A 12,523-nucleotide genomic window follows, 5' to 3' on the forward strand; every position below is an offset into this window, starting at 1 on the left:
AACTGACCTTAACCTTGATACGTGGTGTGAGTGTGCGCGCGTGAGCTTAAAGTGGTGTCGCCGGGAAGTTCCAGAGGGGCGAAGATCAGCGGCAGCAGGAAAAGGAGGGTTCCAGAGAATCAATAACCTCTGGCTCTGGAGGGGGAGGTCAGAAAGGTGTTCAATTCATTGGACCTAAGAACCCCCCCTCAGTGAACAACTGGGTGATCCATCACTCCGTATTTAGCTCCGCAGACAGCGGACCAGGACAAGGAGAAGAGCGAGCAACATCGGCTGCTCATGCCAAAGAGACTATGCAAAATTAATCACACGATCCTCCTGGATTACTAGAAGCAGGTAACATTTATCATGTCTTTTCTCCCCCCCCCCCACCACCCCCTTCGTAGTCATTTAAAGCATTTTAATTATTCTGAAACTGAAATTCCGTGGCTGGAATTAGCCTCTAATGCATACTTAATATTTTTAATCCAGCGGGATACACCTGTAGATAGAGAGAGAGTCGTTCTCTGTTTTGCTTATTGTAGCCAAAGCACCAATCTGCAGTGTAATTATGGAATGGTGGAGCACTGGGGGCTAATTAGTAGAGCAGGTCTGTGGGGAAAGAGGCAGGATGCTTCATTAACCTCAACTGGTCTATACTGTACTTCTTCCACGAGCGCAAACTCACTAAAAACACTGAATAACCTTACAGCTGTTTACTATGAATGAACGCAGAGAAGCAAACGGGATTCAAAAATATAGCGATGTGTAATGTTATATACATTTTAATATGAATGCACCATGAATTAACCTTATGAATTCAAGCTGGGATGTTCAGGGCAATAACATAACTCAAATGAAACGTCCATAATTTTCGTCCAGCCTGGTATCATCTAACACCGTATGAGTAACACGAACAAGTCAAGTCGCCTATTAATATGCATTTTGTGTTTCTGGAGTGTTATTTCCTGCCATGTACTCTCAATGAAGGGACGCCTACTCCTGTCCATCTCGTATGAGCCATGAAACTCGAAAATGCGCCAGAAGTCGCGCGCTATTTATACACAGTTCCATGTTATCGCGTAGTTCAGCCTCATTGGCTTCGGCTCTGAACTCTGCTGCATAAACGCATAGAAAGACATAGAAAGATAGAGACTACCAGTCAAAGGTTTAGACACGCATTGTACTGAATGAAAAGGTCTTCTAGAACTTTTCTGATTAAATTTTAGACTAATAAAAACGTAACTTTACAGATTTTGGAAAATGTGTTTCTTTCTTGCAGATTAGAAGATAGACACAACATGAGGTCTATAATTAAATGAGAAGCTGGAGCCAATAAATCCTTATTTCTGCCGTGCATAAGTACTGGTAGAATCGGAAACTGGCTCATTCCAACACCACAGCCCAAAGACAGAATTAAAAATTTTTTTTTTTATGCTGTTGGCAACAAGTTTACTGCATAGGTGGATCTTGTGGGCAGCAACAGCCACCATGCCTGCAATAAGAATTAGAAAAGAGCACCACTTACACTGAATCATCATAAAACATGAACTAAAATTAGCAGGGTCACAGCAGCGGCCATAATTACTGACAGGGCCGCCACAAAAGGACAGGCAAACCAGGCAATTGCCTAGGGCCTTCGAACTGGAAGGGGGCTCCCAGAGACGGCTGATATTGGTCCATTTCAACGACAACAATGGAAGCCATGTATACCCTGCAACTACGACACGTTGAGACTCTCCCTAATGGGGCCCCCTACTAGCTGGCTTGCTGCTGCTGCAGGGCAAAATTAAGCGAACCTACCTCGAAAAGAAAAAAACAAGGACAGGATGGAAAAAAAATATTAAATAGTGATCAGCATGAATGTGCCTCACATTAAAAGTACTTCTTGCCACAAGCCACTTTGTCCCAGTCCCACCAAGCATCAGAAAAGCTTATTGTTCAATACATAACAACAGCTAACGTTGTTCGAAGGTCTTTAGACATGGCAGCCAAGGCTCAGGCCAAGGCTTGCAAGCAGCAGTTAAAAGGAAAATGCGCAACGACTACAGTTTTGTAAGACAAAAGTGTAAAAACTCAATAGGGGGGCCTCCGAGGTGCCTCTCGCCTGGGGTCCCCAGGGTGTCTTAAAACAGCCCTGGCACATAGTCCAACCTAACTAGAACACTGAGTACAATGTTGAGTCCTGTATAGTCTTGTGTGATTAATCGAAACATTAAAAAACAACTGTCAGAAAGGAGTGAAGAAAACCGAGACGCTCCCTGCTTTACGGGCTATTTTGGTTGGTAACCCCTCAGGAGAGGAAGCTGCCGGTTCCTCTCCGTCTCCAAAAAGAGCAGGTGGTTAATCAATTATGTGCTATCTCCGACTGCTGCCGCCAGTTGGACTCAGACGGACCCAGACTGACGCACAGGCGCAGACAGACAGACAGACAGACAGACAGACAGACAGACAGACGTCAACAGGCAGATCGACAGGGTGACAGTCGGAAACCCAGAGGCCCGACCAGACGCACAAAGGTGGTTCAAAAGACAGGTATGGGAGCGCTAACAGCAGATGAACAGAGGGACACAGGCTGGCCGCCTATCTGTAGACCCACCTGCCAGCCCTGAAACATTTTAATCATTTGACGGCCAATTACTCTGGAGCCAGGCAGAGCAGAACAGAAACTCACACTTCACTTCCCCAGTACTCACAGATGGCCCTTCAGTCTGGATCTTCACTGCCTGTCTTCACTCTACCTGTCTAGTAAGCTAGCGGCGCTTCTGATATGGGTGAAAACGCAGTGAAACACGGTGGCAACGAAAGAGAGAAGGGGATATCAATCATCAATCGAATAGGATACCGACTTAACGCGGCTTGCCTTCACACACAGTCAACATGAAAAATTACAATATATCGGATTCTGTCGTGTACACAAACAGGTGTGTACAGCAGCCCACAGCAACATCTACTATGTGCAGCTACATATGCAGCGTTCTTATAACAATCTGATGAACACGACTGTAAAACACTGCCTCACTTCCAAAAACTCTGTGATCCCGGATCGGGCCTTTGTGCTTTGGTTTGTACAGCTGGTTAACATCGTTCTTGAAGACATCAAAAAAAAAAAAAAAATCAAAACATTTTCAGAGCGCTTTGACGGCTTGACATGCCACAAAATGCTGTCAGCGTGTGACTGGCAAAAGAAAACAATGGATGACTTTTGAAATTAGGCACTGTGTGATGCCACAATGTCAAAGTCAATCAGGACTATTCAACTAATAGACTTGTTGATTATTGTTTGCTTCTTTGCTTGAGGCTTTGAATGAGGAAAGACATTTAAATAATAACAGAAAAAAAAAGAGATTTTGAGGAATAACTCCAACTCCAGTGATTTTCATAAAGGTTAGAACAGCCGCAAAATACTGTTGTCCATTTTCATTGCTCAATCAACAATATTCAGTCGGATTACATTTTATTTTATTCATTTATAGAGCAGAAAATATAACATACACGATCTCAAGACTATTCACTATTCCTGGTCTGATCTAGGTGTGTGCATCCACATGAATGCCAGGTGGAAACGTTTCCCTGCAGAACACTGAATTGTCAAGATGGTCAATGTTATTTACTTCTGTCAGTGGTTTTAATATTGTGGCTGATCACTGCACACGGCTCAACACAAAACTACAATGCATGCCTCCTGCAGTGATGAACTCTGACTTGCAGGCATGCTGCAAACTATAAAGACAGCGTGGCTTAAAGCTGCTAGGATTACGGCGGAGCCTACGGTGGAAGAACGAGAGTTATGACTGTAACAAAGGTTCTATGAATTCACAGTCTCACCACAGACATGAGTGTGTAAGTACAGTTGCTGCTAGAAAGGAGAAACAAAATCTGGTTTTAAGGAAGGTTAAACTCTTTGCCATACGACCCTTCATTGTTTTGCTTTTAGGTCAAACTCTACTGACATTCTCAACATGACATAGTCTGTCAGTCGAGTGTCAAAAATCTTCCTGTTAGCACATGTTGACTATCAAAGATATTTGGTACGGAAAGAACAAGGCAAATGAAATGTTTGGTGTTCCATGTAATGCGGCACAGGGCTCAGAGGAAACCAGCCGTGTTTATCCCTCTGGTTATCCCTCTATCTAAATCTTTCCTCCAACTGATGATGAGGCTCTGGGGGAGATGCTACTTTAAGGAGAAGGCTGCATATTTCACATTCTCTTCCCTTTTCTTCTCCACCTAATTTCCCCATTTCTATTTGTGCTCTCTTCTCTTGCTCTGTTTGCGTGCACGCGTCTCTGTGAAGCTTCGCTCTGGAGCGGCATTTATTCCATGAGCTCGTGTTGACAGCCATCCTCCCTCTTATAGCCGCTGACGCTATTGGCAGTGTCTCACAGCGAGGGCCAGCCCTTTTACACCACACCGCACCAAACCACTATCAACAGTGAGGCAGCTGTAAACCGTGCCTGCTGCTTTCAGCTTATCTTTAAAGCCCGACCAACCACGCCAACCACAAGGCAACAGCGGCGTCCATCATGTAGAAGTCATTTAAAACTCATCTATCACTGGAGCGACATCATTAGCGCGGCTCTACACATCAAACAAGAGCCGACCCTCATTTAAAATCTCATCACTTAGCCATTTGACACAGCCATTGAAGACAGAGACAAATGGGAAAACAATGAGGTGATACTGCGTGCGTCTGTGGCCAATTGTTAAATGGATGAGGTTTACTGCTTCTTTGTTAATACACAAAATTATGTGCATGTACGAGGGTAGCGGGAGAAAATAACAGCTTACACAAGCAGCATATTTATTACGCGGCGTGTTTACCTGGAGGCAGGCAGGCGCTCGACCATGTGGTTTGTTGACGTCCACAGCTACAAGCTGCCATCCCCCAGCAGCGTCTTCGTGGAACATCTGTGGTACAAGGACAGCACGTAAGTGGCACAACACAGACAAAAAAAATAATAAAAAATCTTGAATAGCATTCAAAATGCTGGACAAAACACACAAATCAACCCGTTGGCAACATCTTCGTAAAACATCTGTGGCCCCAATAGAGCTGACAGCGTTATCCATAGACTTGTACACGCACACAAACAGCATGGTGGCAGCTAAATACAGTATGCAGGCCTAAGGACCTGACACTACAAATAGAAACAATCCAGTATCACAGCAGGAAGCTTCAGATTCTCCAGACAGCTTGCTCGCTCGATGATATCAATCAGTTTTCCATTATGCAAAACTCACGGGATAAGTTATGAGAAACCATTGCCTACAGTGGCCTACACAGTTGTAAGCATTTAGACTTTCGTGCTGGTGTGTTGGCATTGTAATAATGCATAAAACACCAGTCACCAGTTATTTTGCTGCCACTCTGACGAGTTTCTCTGTCCATTTCAAACAATGAAGGCTCATGTCGGACGTTGGACCTAATAGATGTAGAATAACAATTACTGAAATCACTGCAAAGGAAAAAAACACCAGTGCAAATTGTGTGCATGACCTATTGATCAGCAAAATCATTTTTCTGTTCACTGAGAAACAAGCATGAAATTCAAAATGCATTTCGGACCAGTCACAGTTCTTGCAGCCCATACCACAGCGATGTGTAGTTACATTTCTGGGCAGGTGCACATCAGACCACGGGGCAGGATACAAAGCTATTCCACAGCTGTGACACGGATCCGATGCAGAAGTATAAAAGTCAGACGGTATACTTACAGTAGGACAGCAGTGCTGTGAGCTTAATGCGACTCTAAGTGCACCAACTTGCTTCAATTTACAATAAGGATATGTTACAGATTAGTATGGAAATGTCATTTTACAGGTATTGAGTCTGAGCATTTTGACCAGATGGTGGCGCAAGAGGAAAACTTAAAGAAACACTTGTGGAAAGCAAATCAAATAGAAAGTTATTCGACTGTACAGACCATCAGAAAAATTGTCAACGTAGCATTGAGGTTAAGATTCGTCATATGAAAACCATGAGTCTGTACAAAGAGTCGCCAATCAATCCAAAGAAATTAAAACTGACCAAACCAAAGGACAACCAACAGGCAGCTATGATGTTAGCATGACTAACTCCACATGAACTGGAGCATTACAGTTTGATGGGTTAGTAGACAACGTAAACCAGCGTTACGTTGAATGAACGTCCGTAAAGGTTTTCTTAACAGCTCTCAATGTCCGAGGCAGTGGGCTGAATCACCGTGTATCATTAACCGTGTCTGAACCTGTGAAGTTTCCAAATGTAAAATTCCTTTTGCATCTGACAACCAATCCAAAGAGCTGCTGATTGCTTCATGCACACAGAAATCCCCCAACCTCTCTGCTTCATTAATCATTTCACTGTATATTTCATTATATACCTTCTACCCACACAGCTTCAGCTTTGTCTTCAACCTGTCACATGCAGTAAGCATCACTGCACGATAACATCCTAGCAAGGCTATGATGTCCACAGATGTTATCCTCTTGTCTTTATTATATTTTTATATTACATAATTATATTACACATATCTAGCAAAAACAATGCCGTCTACAACCTCAATGTCAAAGCTACGGGGTTGATATCATTCGCTTTCAATCAAGCCGAGCCACATTTCAGTGAAATTCAGCATCCCTTAATTACAGCTCACCAGAATACGGAAGAAAAGCCTGATAAAATTTGTAAAGCAAAGGTGGATTTATTCTCTTATCAACACAGTCAGCCCAACAGCATAATCTCTATTAAAAGCCTCAATAATCTGGAGACAGTTGAGCAAAGTCAGGGAATGGCGAGCGTGGCTTGGTTGGGTCTCCCAGGGCCACCTTATAGCAGCCATTCCTCTCACGGGAGCACGAAGAAAGGATCATATTGTTTCAGCCTCTGTGATTGACAGTTAAGTGTTACACCGTAGCTAATTAGTTTTTCCCCCTCTAAGATAAAGATTGGGGCATGACGGTGTGATTACAATTAATTTGGATAATGGCAAGAAAGGCTAATTGTTTTCAAGGTCATAGCGGTGCGCTGGTGTCATTAGCCTGTTTTCCATCACGACTGAAGTAACAGAGGTTTTAATTTCATGATTTTCCAGGACGTATTGTTTTAAAGGCGGAGAGGGAATAACAGAGGAGGAAAATTACTCTATTATCAAAATTTTAAAATGGAATTCATGTTTTTCAAGTTCAGAAATAGTTAAATAAAATGTGTTTTTTTATAACTCAAAATACTGCAAAATACATGAACATAGCTGAAAATATTGCTGAATTCTTTAGTGATTTAATCAATCGTTGTCATGAATCTTAATTCTTTATATATTATTCTAAAGGCATTCACCTCAAAAACAAATAGCCTCTCATCTTCCAAGTTTTTATCTGTAATCGTAAATCTAACAATCTACAGAATATTTTTTTCCACTGCTTCATATTGTAAAAACAGACGTCACGTTTCTCTGTCGGACTGCTGTATGTATTGGAAAGAAACTGTGATCTAATTCCTGCCAGATTTAGAAAGTCTCAATCAGTAACAACTTCCACTAAACCCAGAAGAATAAAACTGTAAGACAGGTAAATTTTAAAGACAGCCAGGTGAGTGCTGGCTGTCGTAAATGGCTGTGGCCTGCATTAAACATGGAATCCAGAAAGTATCCATTTGTTTTATTATTGCTGCTTCTGTATACAAATCATACTTTTAAAATCATATGTGGATTGGAGTGAAGGTTTTTCGGGCCTTAAAGCCTGCAAATTTCCAACTATCTTTTAAGTATGAGGGGAAAACACAAGCACTTGGCACTTGTGGTTTTGCAATTTTCTTTCCAAGATTCATATTGGACACCGAAATGAGCAAAAACCCAAGTTGTTATTTTAGAATTAATATTTAACCCACAATGACTTTACCGTTGGGGTTGTCACAGGCTTTGTGTTGATTTATTAGAACCCGAAACATTTGCAACCATGGCTATCTTGGTGTGTCCAATTATTTTGGGGGGCATTTACTAGACAGCGATAGAGGACAGGAAATGAGAGAAAGATGCAACAAACACCACCCGCTGTTGTTGTATCATCGTCAGCAGCAGCATCTGTTATAAAGGGGAGGGGGAGGTCCCTCAGCTATATTTCTCAAAAAGCTAAATTAAACTAAAGACGTCTTCACGAAGATTACCTATTGAATCGCCACTCCAAACGCTTAAGCTAAATGAGGCTAAATGTAAAGTCGAGCTACAATATTTTGTGCTTCTCCCCAAATATTCTGTCCACCTCTTGGTGATGGATCCCAGTGGAATAAAAGCTCCATATGTTCTTTTACCGAAGGAATGTGTCCCGGAGTCACGCTGATTGTCCCCAATACTCCGTTCACTGCCGAATCCGTCATCCCCAACATTTCCAATTCCACCTTCCCGAGTACCCAACTGACAAATGAGTACCGTCCGTTTCCAAAAACTACAATTTTTGGCTCATCCATAAAGCAACTTTCTACAGTCACTGTTGCAAGAGCCACATGCACATCTTTTTTGGCCTTTTCGGAGATAAGAACCCAGCCATCCTTGTGACATTTAATGATTTCAAAGCCTGAGTTTAATGAGCTGCTGTTACGAAGAGTATTTTTCGAACGGAAGATAACAGACTCAGACCATCATTTGTGTTTAGTATTTCCCTGCAATCTCAGAAGCAATCTTGATGGCCAAAGTACAGTTCACTGCTTGAAAGAGCGACAAACCAGTACAGACAACAGAAAAAAACTCCGCCTGATTTTTAAGTGAGTTACTGCAACAATATAGTCACGAACAGCTGACATGATCAACAGGGCCTTTGTCATTTGTAATCTGTTCAAAAAAGAGTCCGCCGCAGAAAAGAGAGCCGCTGGTATAGATAAGAACAATTTAGAGAGGCAGATAACAATAGGCTATTCATCGTGTTAATGACCACTGGAGAACCAAGCAATGGAAAATCATAATGTGACAATCAAAACTGTCTACCAATCGAAAAAGTAAGCGTTCAATCACTATGTCATAAGCCCAACCAGGAACCCTTTCCTGAACTCCTTAATTATCTGGCTCCAAATATATATTCTCTACGAAAAGCTGCATGATCAAACCATTTCATCAAAGAAAGATAATTATCAAAAGAGTCCCCCCCCTTTTTTCCGAGAGCGACCGCTGCAGAGTGAATACTATAAATTCAGTTAAGTCCTTTAGCCTGAGAGGAGTGACATTTCACAAAGCCAACAGCCAAGTGAGAAGAGAGCAAACCTTCGCCCGCTATTGAGAGCCGACTTCTCACGTGGCCAAATAAATGTCGGCTTTGAAAAAGGAGGTAATCTTTATCTGGGCTCACTGCGATCAATCTGCTTTGATCATGCTGAATCTGAAGCCAAATCTATTAAAAAAAAGAGCAGACGTCTGACCGCACATGACCGCGCACGCCTAAGAACGCCGGCCCTGTCAAAACGCCTGCGTGTTAATTCCTTTGATTTATCAGAATGCATGAAACTTGGATGAACGAAACTTTGACGCACGAGCGACTCCGTGCACTCAACGAGCGAGATGAGCCGCTTTAAAGGAAGACGGGTTCTAGTAAATATTTTATAACAGGTCACACACAGGTTCCGCTCTGTCAGTTTCCCTCTGCGAATGTGACAGCCGTACCTGTGTGGTAGCTGTAGAGGTGGTGCTGCTCCTTGACCCCCACATCTGCTGAAACTGCACCCTGATCTCGGCAAATGTCTCAATGATGACTGCAATGAACACATTCTGTGAAACAGGAGAGCGGAGAGAGTGATGTGAAGGCGTTCCGCTAACAAGGGGAAATCATCATATCAGTCAGTTTTAAATGTTAAATTAAACACTTGTTGTGTCTTGAGATTATTATGCAATAAAAAACAACCTGAAGAGACTGGTGCTAACCTTGACAAGCCAAGCCAAGAAGAAAATGAGAGTTATGAAGTAAAAGTAGGAGCGCCAGCGAGGGAAACTGTCGATGGCTCTGTACATGAGGAACACCCAGCCCTCCTGAGACGCAGCCTCGTACACGGTGAAGATGCTCGTACCTAAACAGGAGCGCGCAACAGAACAGTCAGAGAGGGAGCCAGATTAAAAGCGGAGATTGTTATTGAACCAAAATGTCAGCATCAATCCTTTTGCTTAACATAGTGATGTCTGTGATCCTCACATCAATTATTACGTCTCCCCCAAGACTGGATGCAGCTCGAGCTTCTCTTTTTATCCACAGTGAACGTGCATTGTGACAGCTCAGAGACGGAGTTAAAAATGCAGACGCGGGTATCCTCAGAGATGTTATAATACAAGATTTACAATTCTAGCTGTTTCACAGACTCATTAACCTGACGAACTGATCTCCGATGCGTGTCTCTGTCGCTGACAAATTTCAAGTCATGTAGCTAATTAACATAAATTTTGTAAGTTGGCCCATCTATGAAATGAAAGTCGCGGCTTTTTTCTCGTCGACGTGTTCTCAAATGAAGCGCCTGTATTGCGAGGGTGCGGCCAAAGATGATTTTATCAAGAGAGGAGCACAATTTTTACCGAGCACTGAAAGCTAGCGTAGAGTGCAACTGACAGACAGTTGGCAGATAAGAGGAATCAGAATTTCAACTTTTATGACTGACGATTTGTGTGGCTTGTTCTTCTTCTGCGGAAATAATTCGGAGGGTTTTATCTACAATGCTCTTCGACTAGAAGCAATATGAATATTTATAGTGCGGTTTGTAGACATATTTAATTTTTGCAGTATATCAGCGTGAATGTATTAACTGTTAACTGTGAAGCTCTGCCTTTCCTTTACAGCTAAAGATTGGCAGCGTTGCACAGTGCACTAACACTGGATTTAAGCCCCTTTCCGCTGATAAGAACATCCTGGAAAAAATACTGCATATTGTAACCGTACAGACGAAATACTCCCGCCGTGTATGAAATGTAAATTGCAAAACTGTGTTAAAAATCACAAATGCACATGCGATGAATGTTTGTGAATGCTTATGTTTGTCTGTGTGAGACTGAGGGCATCACTGAACATGTACAACTCATACCTAGCTCATTGAATCCACTATAACCGAGCTCCTGGCGACTAAGGCCCAACTTTTCCAGGTCTACGCACTTGAACCCGTGAGGACACTGATAGCCTTCTCCATCAGGTGAGCAATGGGTGTCAGGGATTGCGAAGCTGTTCCAAGACACATTACTGATCACAAAAAGAAGAAGGAAAAAAAAAACATTCATAAATCACATTTAAATGTGTGGTATTTGGAATAAAAATGGTTAGATGTGTGAAAAAAAGAAAAACTCCGTCCTCCTTGTCTTTTAGCCACGGGTGTTACCGGGAGCTGCTTGATTTCACTAATGAAAATGTATGTCTTCAAATTGCCTGCCCAGACATTCATCCAAATTGTTTATTAAGGGGCAAAGGATCAGAAGGGATAATTTATTGCACTATCACAAAGAGCAATCAGAGGCCTAGTGGTGAATCCTGATAAAGCTAATTACACTGAGCTGAATAATACCGTCTTATCAACAAATTCACTTTACTCGTTGACAATGGGGAGGAAAATAAAGCATCAAATAAGCAATAAAGTGACAATATTAATAACTGTACGAGGCAAATGAAACTCCACACACATTTGGAACAGGAAATGATTCATGATTGATTTTCTACATCTGTAATTTCACAACACTAAACCTCATTATAAAACATTGTATAATTGAGGTCCTGTCAACATCTTCAGCCCACCGGAGCCAACACTGTTGACATTTAATCACTAAAACCTGTTCAACACATAATGGAACGGTCTAATATTAAATGTACATACTCACTGTTCAACTATGTTGTACAGTCATGTCCATAAATATTGGGACATCAATGCAATTCTCGTCTTTTTGGCTCTTTACACCACCACAGTGGATTTGAAAAGACCAAAAGTAATGGGACCAATTAACTATGATAAATCAAACTTTCACATTTTAATACTTGGTTGCAAATCCTTTGCAGTCCATTACAGCCTGAAGTCTGGATCCCATAGACACCACCAGATGATGCGTTTCATCCCTGGTGAAGCTCTGGCAGGCCTCTACTGCAACTGTCTTCAACTCCTGCTTGTTCTTGGGGCATTTTCACTTCAGTTTTGTCTTAAGCAAGTGAAATACATGCTCAATCGGATTCATATTGATTCATTCATTTGCAGAAAAATCCACTTCTGTGCCTTAAAAACCTCTTCGGGTTATTGTCCACCTGCACTGCGAGGCGTCATCCAAGGAGTTCAGAAGCATTTGGCTGAGTATGAGCAGATGACATTGTCCGAAACACTTCAGAATTCATCCTGCTGCTTTTGTCAGTAGACACATCATCAATAAATACAAGAGAACCAGTTTCATTGGCAGCCATACATGCCCACGCCATGACACTACCACCACCACCACACTTCACTCATGAGGTGGTATGTTTCCTCTCCTTCTCCACAGTCTTCCCTTCCCATCACTTTTTGTATAAGTTAATCTTTGTTTCATCTGTCCATAGAATGTCGATCCAGAACTGTAAAGGCTTTTTTAGATATGGC

The 12,523-nt window shown here is 42.2% G+C and overlaps 1 protein-coding gene across 10 annotated transcripts in view; it reads right to left on the reverse strand.

Moving 5' to 3' along the window:
• The window catches only part of nalcn (sodium leak channel, non-selective), a 67,514-nt gene that overhangs the window by 45,557 nt on the left and 9,434 nt on the right, over positions 1-12,523 (reverse strand). For all 10 annotated transcript variants that reach the window (XM_047601460.1, XM_047601456.1, XM_047601459.1 and 7 more), the window contains 4 exons: positions 11,003-11,154; positions 9,861-10,003; positions 9,603-9,707; positions 4,804-4,890 (listed from right to left, as the gene is read on the reverse strand). In XM_047601460.1, the coding sequence (XP_047457416.1) occupies positions 4,804-4,890; positions 9,603-9,707; positions 9,861-10,003; positions 11,003-11,154 (487 nt within the window). The remainder of the gene's footprint in view (positions 1-4,803; positions 4,891-9,602; positions 9,708-9,860; positions 10,004-11,002; positions 11,155-12,523) is intronic.

This window comes from Mugil cephalus, chromosome 12 (assembly GCF_022458985.1).
Source record: "Mugil cephalus isolate CIBA_MC_2020 chromosome 12, CIBA_Mcephalus_1.1, whole genome shotgun sequence".
Classification (NCBI taxonomy): Eukaryota; Metazoa; Chordata; class Actinopteri; order Mugiliformes; family Mugilidae; genus Mugil; species Mugil cephalus.